This window comes from Xenopus laevis, chromosome 6L (genome assembly GCF_017654675.1).
Source record: "Xenopus laevis strain J_2021 chromosome 6L, Xenopus_laevis_v10.1, whole genome shotgun sequence".
NCBI classification, from domain to species: Eukaryota; Metazoa; Chordata; class Amphibia; order Anura; family Pipidae; genus Xenopus; species Xenopus laevis.
Genome location: NC_054381.1, coordinates 28028145 through 28043964, shown reverse-complemented (window position 1 = coordinate 28043964; position 15820 = coordinate 28028145). Strand labels below are relative to the sequence as shown.

At 39.5% G+C, this 15820-nt stretch overlaps 1 protein-coding gene across 1 annotated transcript in view; it reads right to left on the bottom strand.

Annotated features, from left to right (window-relative positions):
• Window positions 1-9249: 9249 nt before the first annotated feature.
• hacd1.L (3-hydroxyacyl-CoA dehydratase 1 L homeolog) overlaps window positions 9250-15820 on the bottom strand; it is a 39920-nt gene continuing 33349 nt past the window's right edge. Inside the window, 2 exon segments of the mRNA NM_001094625.2 lie at window positions 9250-9760; window positions 14556-14734. Coding sequence (NP_001088094.1) covers window positions 9678-9760; window positions 14556-14734 — 262 coding nt within the window. The 3' untranslated portion in view covers window positions 9250-9677.

Here is a 15820-nt window from a genome sequence, read left to right as displayed (position 1 = left end):
GTTGGTAGTCTTGACTCCCCCTCATCTTCATATGTTGCATATTTGTTCTATTTTATCTCTCTGCTGAACAGATGCCATGAATGAAATCCACGCTGAATGATCACTATGACAGTGGGAAAGAATGGGATATAATTATTATTATTATTATTAAGTGCTGACCTGTCACTAGACTTGCAATGAAACTGCAACGAGAGATTCGTTGTCTCTGCTGACTAATTCCTGTTCCATAACGTGGCCATTCAGTGTATGAAAAAACCTTTCTAATAATATATATAATGAGCTTGGAATTTATTTCCCTGTGACATGTGTTACTTCATTAAAATAGCTTCAGTGACAGGTGCGAGGCCCATAATATGGGTTTTATTTTAAACCACCAATGGCTGATTTAATGCACATCCATAGCTTAATAGCCTCACCTATAACCTGACTCCTTCTGTTGCACCATTAACATGCAATTTTATTCAGGCTCCTACAGCAGCAGGTTGATTGAGATCAGTCTTTCCTAATGTTCCCTCAGAAGGGAGATGGTTAGCTTTAATGTAACATATAAAGATAAAGTTTAAGGGCTGGGGTTGCTAACTCAACAGTATTTTACTAGTCAGTAACATACAGTCCAAGGCCGGGGTTAGTAATCTACTGTTACCCTATCTTGGCTAACAGGGATCACACTGGACTCTAATACCCAGATGAGCTCACGTTAAATTTAGGAGTAAGGCAAAGGGTGTTGTGCAATTACAACTTTCTATTACTGCATAGAGATAAAAAAAAATGCCAGAGGTTTTTGCAAGCAAAACAGAACTGGTTTAATTGCCCAAGACACTTCACAGCAGTCAAGTTTGTATTGTAGTAGATGATGTCCAATACAGTCATAGGTACAGCGTGTAGGGGATTTAAAGCCATAAAGATTGATAACCATATGGGTCACTCCAATTTAAATTTACCAGCGCCGGACCTTGCCTCACTTTGTTTTCGGAGGGGCTGCCTGGGTCAAAACTGCCTGCCCGGTTTTCCAAACCAGGCAGGATTCTCCCAGATGGACGCACCGATCAGCCAATAGCCAGTCGCCACATCATAGCCCTGCCCATTGATGTCATCCAACCCACGAAGACATCGGCCCATCCTCTGCAGGAAAAAGTGGCAACCCTAGCACACTTGCATGAGCGAAAAAGCGGGCATGCACACTTGCTGCCGACGGGATGGGGAGATATCCAACTTACTGGCGATGTCTTGACTAGGGTTAGGCTACATATGAGATACGTGCCTTACACCCCCTGAGACATGCCTCTTCTGCCTACCCCTTATGATGGGCGATTAAATTCACCAGGCATGGTTTTGTGGTTTATTTTTGCGTTTCTTCGACAGTGAATATTTTCGTGAAACTGCATCGAAAAATTAGCCGCCAAAAAATCTGCCGCGTCAAAAAAAAGTTCTCCCCCCCCTCGAAATTGTTGCGCACATATAAATTGTCGCTTGTCAAAATTATTCGGAAGCCTATTGACATTGATGGATTTGGACAATAGTCACGTATGTATAAAAATTGTTGCTCGCGGAAAAAACTGTCGCAGTCAAAATTATTTTCACGCTCATTGACTTCAATGCGCTTTTCCCAGATTCGCCCATCGCTACCTACCCCTAGTTCCGACCCTGAAATTTTCATCTGATGTGCTCATCAACTCTCCAATTCCAAAAAATTCAGTAACTCAAAAAGAGGAAACTCCCATAACAGAAGATTGCATTTTCAGCAGGGGGAAGATGGAGAAGTCGATATATGCAATGTATAGAATGCAAGATTTATAAGAATGCTTTATTCATGGCACATCTGCATTAATTAATGTACTTATTGCTTGGCATTGTAGTTCACATGTTTTGCTCTTTATGATTCATATGTTGCTATAGCCTGAAGGCAGTTAGAATTATTCATTTATTGAATCCCATTTGTAACATGTTACAAGGGAACGGAAGGTCTTGCAAGAGAACACAAAACGCGCAAACCTCTGGCAATATGCCTTGGGCGTGCAGAAATGCATTCAACGGTCTTTCCATCTGTATTTTTGTGTGTGGGTGGAGAAAATCACAGTTTTTTTTTAAAATCCCAGTCTGTGATATATGTATAATTCAGTAAGATGTTTTTTTATGATAGTTCCTTATCTGTAAGACTTTTAAGAAAAGGGAGGTTTAACTCCACAGACCTGTACTGTTAGGATTATGCCATACAAAGGGGCAAATTCACTAACCTGCGGAAATTCGCCAGCTTCGCTCACATTGCAACACTTCACCAGGCGTAGATTCACCAGGACAAGGCTAATTCACTAAAATCCGAAGTTGTGTCCAAGGCGCCGAACTCTGGCGAAGTTGCGCTAGCATTACTGAACAAGCGAAGCTGCGATAGTGTTGGCTAATTTGCATACGGTGGGAAGTTAAAGTTCAATGGACGTATATGTTGCAGCAAATACATTACACTACACAAGTCCGGGAAACCTTAATAAAAGAATATTGTTGTTATATTGCCCTACACATGAGCCCAGTGTATAGTTTATGTGCCATATGTTAGGAAATGTATGGGGGAGCCCGGGTACCCAGAAAATTTTTTACGGACTTTTGCAGCCTGAAGAAGCCCTATACATTCCATGCACTTCGCCTGGTCTGAGCTGGCGAAAGAAAGTCTGGCGGAACAGGTAACGTTGAGTAAAAGGCGCATCTTAGTGAATTTTCAAAGTAACGTTCATTCGCGAGAGTGAAACTTCGCCTGGCGTAAGAGTGCAGAGTAGCGCTAGAGTCTATCTCCTTCACTATCGAAGTTACGCCTGCGCTCGTTAGTAAATTGGCGAAGTCCTGAAATGACGTCACGCCGGCGAATTTTCGCTAACGTTAGTCACTTCGCCCTTTAGTGAATTTCCCCCAAAGACTTTGGATCACTACTACTGTTGGTGTGAAAAATTAAATGGGCTTAATTGAGCTGTGCTCAATATAGTTTTAAGAATTGTCGCCGGCATCAAAATTCGCATCTTGCTTTTCGCCTGTTTTGCAAATTTCATGGAGAAGCGAAACGGGACAAATTTGCCCATCACTCTTTATCACGCCTCTAATTCAAATATTCGCCACCGAAAACCTGCCAAACTCATTTACAAGTCAATAGCAGAGGTAATAGCCTTCCTGACATTCAAGTTTTTTTTCGGAAGAAAATTTGATGCGAGTTTCACTCACATTCAATTAAAATACAAAACAAAATTTCAGATTGTTCCCATTCGATCGAATTTTAGAAATTCAAATTTTTTCAAAAATAACCTCCCATTTCAGTTCATTCGAATTTATTAGAGTAAAACAATTCACATCAATTCTAATTCTTTGATAAATTTGCCCGTTAAAGTTACCACAAATGTGAACCAACCCTTTAACATCATGGCAAAAGAATATAGAAGATCAATAGGACACTATTCAACATTTAAAAAATAAAAATACCTTTTGCTGTTCATTTACTCTTAAAGCTTGGACAATAAAATATGTAAAAGAAAGGGTCGATGGGTATCTGAAGACTAATCTGTTGAATTCCTGATACTTCTGATTATAAAGCTCCCCATAAAAGCGACGATTCTTCTTGCCGAACGACCGATTTTAGGGAAGTCCGACCAATCCTTCGAAATTATCGTGCCGTTAGTGAGCGATTGTACATCTTACGATTTTTCGGCCGACATCTGTCAGGAAATTGATCGGCCAGGTCAAAAAATCTTTGTCGGTCCCAGTGCAATGTATCTGTTTACAGGGCCAAGCAGGCAGCTCCCCTTTGTTTTCCTGGCAAATTGGTCTTTTTAGTTGATGGTAAATTCGTACGATCGTACAATCGTTCAGAGAAAATCGTGGTCTCACGATCAGGATCTGATCTTTTAAAAATCTCAACATCTATGGCCAGCTTAATAACCTCAGTTTTCCATCCCAGAGAAACAGCTGGAGGTCGCCGGGAGACATCAATAATTGCAACCTTGTGGTTACACACTACTGATATATGTTGCTAATAATACAGGTAACATTCTTCTGAATTTTTTTGCCACCCAAGATTATTCTAATCACCTACATTAATCATCAGGAAGGTAAGATCTAAACTATAAAGACTAAGGAGCAGATTTACTAAAGGGCGAATAGTCACCAACGACTAACAAACTTCTCCAGGCGCAAATCACTACACTAAGGGGCAGATTTATCAAGGGTCGAATTTCGAAGAACAAAAAACTTATAAATTAGACCATCGAATTAAAAAACTTCTAATTCGAATATCGAATTCGAAGTTTTTTCAACAAATTTGGCAATCCTGCGGTCTAATAAAAATCGTTCGAATCGAACGTTTCGAACGATTTTAGCGATCGAGTGAACGATTTTTATTCAATGTACATAGACTTAGAAAATGGTTGTAGAAGGTCCCCATAGGCTAACATAGCACTTTGGCAGGTTTAATTTGGAGAAGTATTGAAGTCAAAGTTTTTTTAAAGAGACAGTACTTTGATTATCGAATGGTCGAATATTCAAACGATTTTTACTTTGAATCGAAGTCGAAGTAAATTCAAAGTCGTAGTATCCTATTCGATGGTTCAAGTATCCAAAGAATTACTTCAAAATTCAAACTTTTTTAACTTCGAAAATTCACTCGCACCTTAGTAACTCTGCCCCTAATTCACTAAAGTGCAAAGTTGCGTCCTGGGCACCAAGTGCTGGCGACTTTTCTCTAGCGATATTTCTTCAGTGCGTGCATTTCATAGCGAAGATTTGCTATGTTCGTTTATGCCTAGCGAAGAGTCACTAGTGATCTTATGCTTATTTAAATATGAATAGGGCCGGGTACATTAAAGTTGTATGGATGATGTTGGTGCAAATGCTTGAAGTGGCCGCATTTTATTACAAATGTCAAAGGAACCTTAAAGGGCATGTAAAGTCTTAAATAGACTAAGGCTAGAAATGCTGTATTTTGTATACTAAATATAAACATGAACTTACTGCACCACAAGCCTAATCAAACAAATGATTTATGCTTTCAAAGTTGGCTACAGGGGGTCACCATCTTGTAACTTTGTTAAACATCTTTGCAAGACTAAGACTGTGCACATGCTCAGTGTGGTCTGGGCTGCTTAGGGATCATCATAAACAAAGCTGCTTGAGTTCAGCATGGCTGGGAAGTAAGGCGGGGCTCCCCCTGCTGTTCATAAGTATGATTGTTTCCCTGCTCAGCAGTTAGGGACCGTCTGACAATTCCTATCCACAGCAGTAAATGAAGGGAGAATTTCACTGCATACAGTCAGGTTTCTTATAAAAACGGTACATATTTTTTAATTAAAGTATATTGGAGATAGGTTTCTTTTTCATTAAAGAAAGTAAAAATGGGGTTTTATTTTTTTGCCTTTACATGCCCTTTAATAAAGACAAAAGAGATCATATAAGGCCCTAGAAATGAGCCCACTGTAAAATGGATGTTCCATGGCCCTCTGGGGAAAAATGTTTACCCAAAAAAGTCCTATTACTACTTGACTACAATGCCTATGGGAGTCAGATTCCTCAGCTGTATCATCCTTTGCCTGTCTCAGCACTGCTAATACTACTTGCATATACCTCATAGGACTGTAAGTAAACCTGGGGATATTTGTCTTGAACAAATAAATTGTTAACACTCTTTTGTTTCACCAGCTGGACATTAACTCCTTTTGGTCTGTATAGCCCAAGTTAGCGTTCCCGTTGCTAAAAGAATTTAAATATAAAAAGATACCTAATGGGATTGAACGTTCAAGAAGTTATTAAAATGTGCTGATAGTATCTCTTATCATAGAATTCTTTTTTTCTAACGATTTATATTTTCTTTGGGACAAGGGGTGCTTTGTGTTTCATTATTAAAGAACATTTTTTCAATGAGTAAGCTACTGAGCTATTTCTGCCAGTTTAATAGTAATTGTTCTCCTCTCATTAGAGCAGGGGTCCCCAACCTTTTTAACCCGTGAGCCACATTCAAATGTAAAAAGAGTTGGGGAGCAACATAAGCATGAAAAAGTCCCTTGGGGTGCCAAACAAGGGCTGTGATTGGCTATTTCGTAGCCCCTATATGGACTGGCAGCCTACAAGAAGCTATACTTGGGACTGTAATTAGTTTTTATGCAATTAAAACTTAATTTCAAGCTTGAAATTCAAAAATAAGCCCCTTCTTTGAGGACCCTGAGAGCAACATACAAGGGGTTGGAGAGCAACATGTTGCTCACGAGCTACTGGTTGGGGATCCCTGCATTAGAGCATGTCACTTGCATACTGTAGTTTGGGGCATATTTATCAAAAAATTAGAACTAGAGTTCACCACTGCTTATTAGGGGGGGGGGGATTGTGCCTAACCACCTTGTCACCCCTCAGATAGAATAATGTTTTTCCCCCTGATATAAAAGATGCAAGAATTTATAGTTTGAATTCTTATGTTAAAAATCTGGGTCACCTAATTATAGCTTAGCCAGGCTATCAGACTATATCACCTCCAAGAGAGTTTGAATTGCTGAGCATTTATTAATTCCTTTTGTGAGTTGCCGGGGAAGAATTGTTCTATTTTGCTCTGGCTCCTGAGGGCTACTTGAAATTCTGCTTTTAAATTTTTAGAATGACATTTCTCGTGAGAAAGAGAGAAAATACAAACAGTGTGCAAGTCATTGTTTCCTGCTTAGTGCTCAGATTCTGGGTTCTTGCTCTCTGACGGTCTGCGAAGTTCTAATGATATGAGTTGAACAAAACTGCGTGGAAAGTGAGAAAAGGCAGAAATTGCCGTCAGTCAACTGCATGTACTGTACTAGCAATTATGATTTCCGTTTCGCCCTGCTTCAAATGCTACTTGTAGTCTTCTAGCTTATTCCACACATTGATTGTAATGTTTTTAAATTACATTGTTTGCACTCCATATAATTCACGCTTCAATATACATTTTGTTCCTGAACAAGGAAGTGTGTTTTTTAGTTGTAATATTGGTGTGTAGGCGCCATCTCAGGTCATTTTGCCTGGTCATGTTCTTTCAGTCACATGACTGGGGGCAGCTGGGAAACTGACAATATGTCTAGCCCCATGTCAGATTTCAAAATTAAATATAAAAGAATCTGTTTGCTCTTTTGAGAAATCGATTTCAGTGCAGAATTCTGCTGGAGCAGCACTATTAACTGAGAAAAACATTTTTTTACATGACAATATGCCTTTAATCTTGTAAGGAGGTCTTTCTGGCTCATACTGAACCTCTAGTCACGCTTATGCAGGCTTTGTTTAACCCCCATCACCTTCCTTTTGTGTAATAATTGCCTTAGGGCAGTGGTCCCCAACCAGTGGCTTGCAAGCAACACCAATCCCTGGATGTTGCTCTCGGTGGCCTAAAAGCAGGTGCTTATTTTTAAATTTCGGGCTTGGCGACAAGTTTTGGTTGCATAAAAACTAGGTGCATTACCAAACAGAGCCTCCTGTAGGTTGCCAGTCCATATAGGGGCTACCAATCACAGTGCATATTTGGAACTTCCAGGAACTTTTTGCATGCTTGTGTTGCTCCCCAACATTTTTTTAGATATGAATGTAGCTCATGGGTAAAAAAGGTTGGGAACCCTTGCCTTGGGCTAATGGCTATATATGTCCCATATCAAGACTCAAAGGCCAATAATTGGCCATTGTATTGCAGATTATTGGCAATTGGCATTACAGGAAGCCAAAAACCAAAGGATAAAGGAAATCATGCCACCATGAGCTGGAACTATCCAGGTTTGGCAGCAGCATCAGCTAAGAGCAGTTTTCTCATGGGTTGAATGAGAGACACTTCAAAACTAGGTGCACACAGTCATTCTTTGCAACTTCTGCTGCCAAATTATGACTATAGTGGTCCTGTAAAGCCTTCGTGGACACCTCTCATCCACATATTGAAAGCAACAGGATGCCCATCCAGTGGCGTAACTACCGGGGGAGCAGGGGGTGCGATTTGGCCAGGGCCTGCACCCCCTCAGGGCCCCCCCGGCAGCTCGCACGCCACTCTTCTAAGGGAAATGCATCTGTTTCCGGCCGTACGGAGGGGGCGGGGCCCGGCTGCATGTCTCGCACCAGGGCCTGCCCCCCTCTAGTTACGTCTCTGTGCCCATCCCTGGTTTAAAATGTTATTACACTATTAATTATGAATTGTGAAACCAGTACACATTTGGGGACATGATTTATCAAGGGTCGAATTTCGAGGTTTAAAAAACCAACGAATTCGACCTTCAAAGTAAAATCCTTCGAATTCGAATATCGAATTCGAAGGATTTTAGCCCAAAACTTATAAAAAACGTTCGATCGAACGATTTTAAACGATCGATGGAAGGATTTTTATTCGGCCTAAAAAAACTTAGAAAAGTGCTGGGGAAGATCCCCATAAGCTAAAATTGTACCTCGGTAGGTTTAAAGTGGCGAAGTATGAAGTCAAAGTAATTTTTAAAGAGACAGTACTTTGATTATTGGTCGAATAGTCGAAAGATTTTTACTTCGAATCGCTCGAATCATTTGATTCGATCGAATTCGACCAATTCGATGGTCGAAGTACCCAAAAAAATACTTTGAAATTAGTATTTTTTACGAGCTTAGTAAATCTGCCCCTTGATCTTTTCTTGCCATGTACAACAAAGATACTGTATGCTCATGTCAGAAATGTGTTGCATTGAGAGGGAAATAGCTTGGTCCTACTGGAAAGACTTTAACACCATCATTTTACAATAGTCTGGCTACTACTAGATGTCACTGTGCCATTGAGAAGAAACCAGAAGCTCAGTTGAGGAACAATATAGTGACTCTCACTTGTAGGAATAAACTCAAACCCCCCGAGCAAAGTAGCCTAGACCACTATGTTTTTCTTTAAATTTATAAACATAAACACTAGAACTAAACAGGGGGTATTAATGGGGACATAACAGACAAATTATAGCTAAAGGTGTATCTCATGAATAAAACAGAGTTTGAATAGATTATATTAAAAATTAGGTCATATGAGTGCTAATTAGCGATGGTCAAATTTAAATCTATTAAGCAAACCACTAAAGCTTGCCATGTTTTCAGTGCGTTGAACCCCCGGTTACGGCTTTCCCTTCTCAATTTATAGGACATCGGATTTCCAGCAATAACTGAGTGAAGTTGAATGATTAGCGATTCTGTTCTCACCTCTCCAGCCATTCTATCTTTACCGATGCCAATAATCAAGCTAGAGGCATAGATCATTTTGGAAACCAAGAGATAAATAATCAATGACATTCCTGAATGTGTTTATTGTGCTTCATTGAAACGATTTAATTCATGTTGGTTAATGAGGTTGGTCATGCACAGGCCTGGCACCGCATATAGGAAACCTTTAGCCAAGTGGATATTGGCTGCATCTCAGTGTAGCGTTTTGTGCTGATCCATCAACATAAAGTCAAGAAACACAATATACAGCTGATGTTTCATTTTGGATTTTCTGCCCATGTTTCACCTATAGCATGAAGGAATCCCAATGAAAACCATCAGTTGATGTGGTTATTATTAAAACTTAAAAAAAGAAGGAAAGGGACAGAGCAGGAAAACTGTAACATATAAAGTTGATAACAATAGTTTCAAGTTGATTTAAAAAAAAAAAAAAGAATGTCCATTGTTTATGATACAAGGATATCCAGGATTAGAGATCTCCTGGATGATTTGGGTTAGTCGTCCTTCTCCATGATCACCTCCCCGTGCAGAACTCTCCTTCTCTGGCGCAGCATGTGGAAGTACAACTGGGGAAATACTTCAATGAGAGAGAGATCAATAATTAAATGAATAAAGTTTGTCATAAATAATATAAAAAGTTATTTCTGACCTATGCCATGTGCATTTGTCATATTTGAAAAGGATACGTGTTGCTTGCAAATAAATATGATTCTCCAGTATTAAACAAATGCAGTATGATGGATCATCATTCAATAACAGTCATGCATGAGGTGTAACAATAACAGACCTTGCAACTATAGGATCATAGAGGGCCTAGAGTGATCTATGGGGTATATTTATCAAAGAGTGAAGTTCCGCCACTAGAGTGAAATTCTGCCACTTTCCATTCATTTCTATGGGATTTTTAAAGGCGTATTTATCAAAGGGTGAACTTTCACTTTCACCCATTGATAAATACGCCTTTCAAAATCCCATGGAAATGAATTATGAACTGCGGAATTTCACTCTAGTGGCGGAACTTCACTCTTTGATAAATTTACCCCTATATGTTTTTCTAAAACTGATCATTTTCCCAATAAGAGTTTTGCCTTAGGGCCCATAAACATCTGGTTGTGCAATTCATATTCCACTGCCTTTTTGTTATTATTAATGGAGCCTAAGTAAATGAATGCCATTGAATGTAGAAATCAGGGTTTTAACATTCAAAGCTTGCATGTATCATTGGGGTAATTCCTTAAATTCCACAGCTGGCAGGCCCTGCTTCCCAGATGGGACACATTTACACATTATGGATGAGTCTCGCTTGCTTGGAAAACAAATTAAACCAGATTCTGCATCTCTAATTGGAATTAGTAGGACAGAGCTGCCTAAGCCATGGGATAATATTAGGCTCTTCTTCAGCGTATGCATCACGCTACTGAAAAAGCAGAAATCTGTGTATTGGATCAGCAACAAGAAGATGAACCTTGATGAGTATAGTACAGTACAGGTATTGGACCTGTTATCCAGAATGCTCAGGACTAGTGATGGGCGACCCTGTCCTGTTTTGCTTCTCTGAATAATTCGAGAAATGGGTAAAAAAATGTGCGAAACGGTGAAAATTTGCGAAATGCATTGAAATCAATGGGTGTTAAAATAAATTTGACGTGACAATTTTTGAAACAAGCGACAATTTTAATAGATGTGACTATTTTGTCCAAATTCATTAAAGGGCATGTAAAGTCTAAAATAGAATAAGGCTAGAAATGCTGTATTTTGTATACTAAATATAAACATGAACTTACTGTACCACAAGCCTAATCAAACAAATGATTTATGCTTTCAAAGTTGGCTACAGGGGGTCACCATCTTGTAACTTTGTTAAACATCTTTGCAAGACCAAGACTGTGCACATGCTCAGTGTGGTCTGGGCTGCTTAGGGATCGTCATAAACAAAGCTGCTTGAGTTCTGCATGGCTGGGAAGTAAGGCGGGGCTCCCCCTGCTGTTCATAAGTATGATTGTTTCCCTGCTCATCAGTTAGGGACCGTCTGACAATTCCTATCCACAGCAGTAAATGAAGAGAGAATTTCACTGCATACAGTCAGGTTTCTTATAAAAACGGTACAATTTTTTTAATTAAAGTATATTGGAGATAGGTTTCTTTTTCATTAAAGAAAGTAAAAATAGGATTTTATTTATTTGTCTTTATATGCCCTTTAAAGTCAGTGGGCGTCTGAATACATTTTGACGAATGACAATTCTTATGCGAGCGACAATTTTGACTCCCTATAAATTATTTGGTTGCAGCGGATTTTTTGCCTGTGATTTTTCGACGCAAATCCATGCCTGGTAAAAATTTTTCGCCCATCACTACTCAGGACCTAGGGTTTTCTGGTTAACGGATCTTTTTGTAATTTGGATCTTCATACCTTAACTCTACTAGAAAATTATGTAAAAATTAAATAAACCCAATAGGCTGGTTTTGTTTCCAATAAGGATTAATTATATCTTATTTGGGATCAAGTTCAAGCTACTGTTTTATTATTATTGTTATTATTATTACAGAGAAAAAGGAAATCATTTTTAAAAATGTGGATGAAATTGATTGGGAGATGGCCTTTTCGTAATTCAGAGCTTTCTGGATAATGGTTTTGCGGATAACGGATCCCATACCTGTATCTGCATGGTAGGGGCCCAGGTTGGACAGGCAATTATTTTCTCAGTGGGTTAGAGAGAACCAGAGATCAAATGGAAATTGTTGTTTCTATATTCTTTTGACAGGCAACTCTATATTTATATTATTCAAAGTAGGGATGCACCGAATCCACTATTTTGGATTCGGCCGAACCACCGAATCCTTCGTGAAAGATTCGGCCGAATACCGAACCGAATCCGAACCCTAATTTGCATATGTTAATTAGGGGTGGGAAGGGGAAAACATTTTTTACTTCCTTGTTTTCTGACAAAAAGTCGCGCGTTTTCCCTCACGCCCCTATTTTGCACATGCAAATTAGGATTCGGATTCGGTTCGGCTTGGCAGAAGGATTCGGCCGAATCCGAATCCTGCTGAAAAAGGCTGAATCCTGGCCGAGCCGAATCCTGGATTCAGTGCATCCCTAATTCAAAGAGCATTTTTGTTTGGGGTCTGGCTGCGGTCTCCACTTTGTACACATCAGAGCACAGTGTCGACAGACACAAGCCAGCCATAGGGCAAGCGTTAAATACAAGATACTGTTGTAGCCTGCGTCCACCACCTCTCCTTGGTCTTATTTGTCTCAAATAAACTAGGGCCCTGCACCCTTCCTTCTACTTCATACATGGCTCCTTATGCCGTACAATAAGACATTTTGTGGTAACCAATTGTTTAAAAAAGGACACATTGTTCAAGCCCTACAAATGAATTCAAATAACTTTCAGTTATATGTAACAGATGGCAGGCCCTTCTGTCCAGAGAGTGATGGAAGGGAGGGAAGGAAATATGCTGCAATGTGCTTAAGGATTATAAATACAAATTTTGCAATACAAAAACAAATGTATTTCTAAACAAATATTTACCTTATGCGAATTTAAACTTTCCCATAAATTGTATTTGTAAATGTAATTGATATCAACATTAGTTGACAAGGCACCACGCACTGTGCAAAGTGCAATTGGCCATTTTTTTTAGCACTTTGAACACTGCGTGGAGCATTGTGAATTGGTCAGCATTGTACTAGTGAGGGCAGAGGGTATTAGTGAGGTTGGGGGAGGCAGGTAGGCTTCATTCAGAGGCACAAGGTAGGATGAGGCAGGAGATACAGCCCTCATTGAAGCCGAGAGCAGAAACTCCGGGGGTGCAAGAGCTCTGTAAATGAGCACTAAGGGGTGCGCTCTTGCACTTTTTTTACCTCCGGGAATCTTAAATGACCCCTAGTATCTCTGTCCTTGGCTAGTCCCTTCATTGCTCTTTCTCACTATTTGAACCATTTAAACAATGCCGCAGCAGTCAGTTCTCCTTCCCCCAAAATGATATCTCCAACAATGCGTTGCACAGTGATTCACAGGTCTGTTAGGCAGAGTTCATGTCTTGGGATTTTGGGGGAGATGGCAGATTGGGTGCAGATACCAATTGAAGGGAAATATTTATTTTTCATCAAGGAGACAGTGGGAACTTTTATTACTCACTCTCAGACAATAATAGAAGGATGAAGCATGGATCGACATACTGACATTAGAAAGAAAAGATTGGCCTAAGATTGCATAGCATATCAAGTACAGGTAATGGATCCGTTATCTGGAAACCCACTCAGGGTCGGACTGGAGCATTTGGGGCCCACGGGGTTCCAAACCTGAGGGGCCCTGTGTGCACATGCAAAAGCCAGCGTACCACCCACATGTGCGTAGAGGCCGCGTACCACCCAAAACCGGCGTAGAGGCCGCAAATGCGTGAAAATCTTGCGAACTGCGCCGCACATTTTCTTCCGTTTCACCCAATGGGGGGAGCGGGTCTGGGCCAACTGGGTCCCATGAGGGCCGGGGCCCACCAGGTCTTTTCCCAGTGTCCCACCTGCCCAGTCCGACCCTGAGCCCATTATTTAGAAAGCTCAGAATTACAGAAAGCTCCGAATTACAGGAAGCCCGTCTTCCATTTTATCCAAATAATTCAAATTTCCTTTTTCTCCGTAGTAATAAAACAGTACTTTGTACTTGATCCCAACTAAGATATAATTAATTATTGTTCGAGGCAAAACCAGCCTATTAAATTTAATTAATGTTCAAATGATTTTCTAGTAGACTTAAGGTATTAAGATCCAATTTACAGAAAGATCCCTTATCCAAAATCGAGCATTCTGGATAACATGTTCGAAGTAAAAATAAATTTGAATTTCAAGCTATTTTTGTGTACTTTGACTATCGAAATTTGTTTCGAATTTGAAAAAATTTGACTATTTGAATATTGAAATTTATCAGGTACTGTCGACTTCAACATTTTGCCATCTAAAACCTGACAAATTGCTGTTTTAGCCTATGCGGGACCTCCTAGAACCTATTTGGAGTCATTTGGTGGACTTTGAAAAATCAAAGTTTTTTTAAAAAAAACTTTGAATAGAAGTAGATCAAATACGTATAAGATTAGAATACAGCCTATTCACCCGCACAAAAAAAAGAAGATATTTTTTTATTTCCGTTGGTCTTTTTTTCTTCGAATTTTGAAGTTATAGGAGTTCAAAAAAATTCCCATTATTTAGAAATTCGACCCTTGATAAATCTGCCCCTAAATATCCCATATTCCATTAACCTGCTAAATATGAGTGGGAGTTGCAATACTTCTAGACTATGCAGAAGCAAAATCTATCCATTGTAACTCTATCTGTATACCAGACAAAGACAACACATATTATGATAACTTACATGGTATATAAGAACACATTACGATGATCAGGAAGTAGTAGTAGTCGAAAGAAACGTTGTATTTGTTGGGAAGTCTAAGAGAATACATCGCACTCTTCCGCACGTGGGGCAAAGCAGCATAAATAGTCAGGAGTTCCCCAACAACACCAACAGGATACAGAACAATAAATAAATTATACCTGGAAAATAGAAACATGTTGTGATATTCATCTTCTGCTTTTTTATCATAGTTTAATTTTAATTACAAAATGATCACCTCTGGGCCTATTTACAAGGTGCTGAAGTTGGAAGAAATGGCCAAAATGTGCAGATTGTGCCCAAATGGTCCTGCCATGATTTCATCAGCTCAGACCTATTGAAACCAATATTTGTTGATACTGAATGAAACCTGCAGAATTCCCAGGTGGGACTAAATCAGCCCCTTAGTAAGTAGGATGAGATGCACTTTGTAATATTAGGGATGCACCGAACCCCCGAATCCTTCGTGAAGGTTCGACCAAATAGTGAACCGAATCTGAACCCTAATTTGCATATGCAAATATGCAAGAAGTGTGCAGCAAAAAAATGTTTTACTTCCTTGTTTTGTAAAGAAAAGTCACATGATTTTAAGGATTCGGATTCGGATCAGACAGCCAGGCCGAACCCGAATCCTGCTGAAAATAGCCAAATCCTGGCCGATTCCAAAACCGAATCCTGGATTCGAAGCATCCTTAGTTATTAACGGAAAAAGTCCCCAAGACCCGACGTTTTACAATTTGCTGGTGCAAATTAACAATTATGTTAGTAAATCAGCCCCAAAATGTTTTTATCAACATAGGAAACAAAGCCTATTTCATTTTTTTCAAGCAAAAGGCAGGCAGCATCACATGCACAGCATAGGTCCTAAATTATGGACACACCAAATACCAATATGTACCTAGAGCCACTCAGAGATAATCCTTGTCCTGAAAGCACTAAAGGGCAAAATGAACTTAGTTCTGACACCCAGAATCATAAAAAAAAAAAATCAGCAATATATTTCTTTCCCATGTAAGATGAAAATAGCAGGAGTTGAACACAAAATATCAGATGGAGACAAATGATTCAGAAATGCCAGAGGTGATTAAGGATATATTGTGATGGAACATGACAGAGCTCTTATTTCTAGATTTGCTAGTATAAATGCAGAAATGTAACTAAATGTTAAAATACATGAGGGCAACTAGGTTTTCTCAAATCACTTCATTGACATAGAAAAATCGGTGCTGCAAAATGCAGATTTGAAT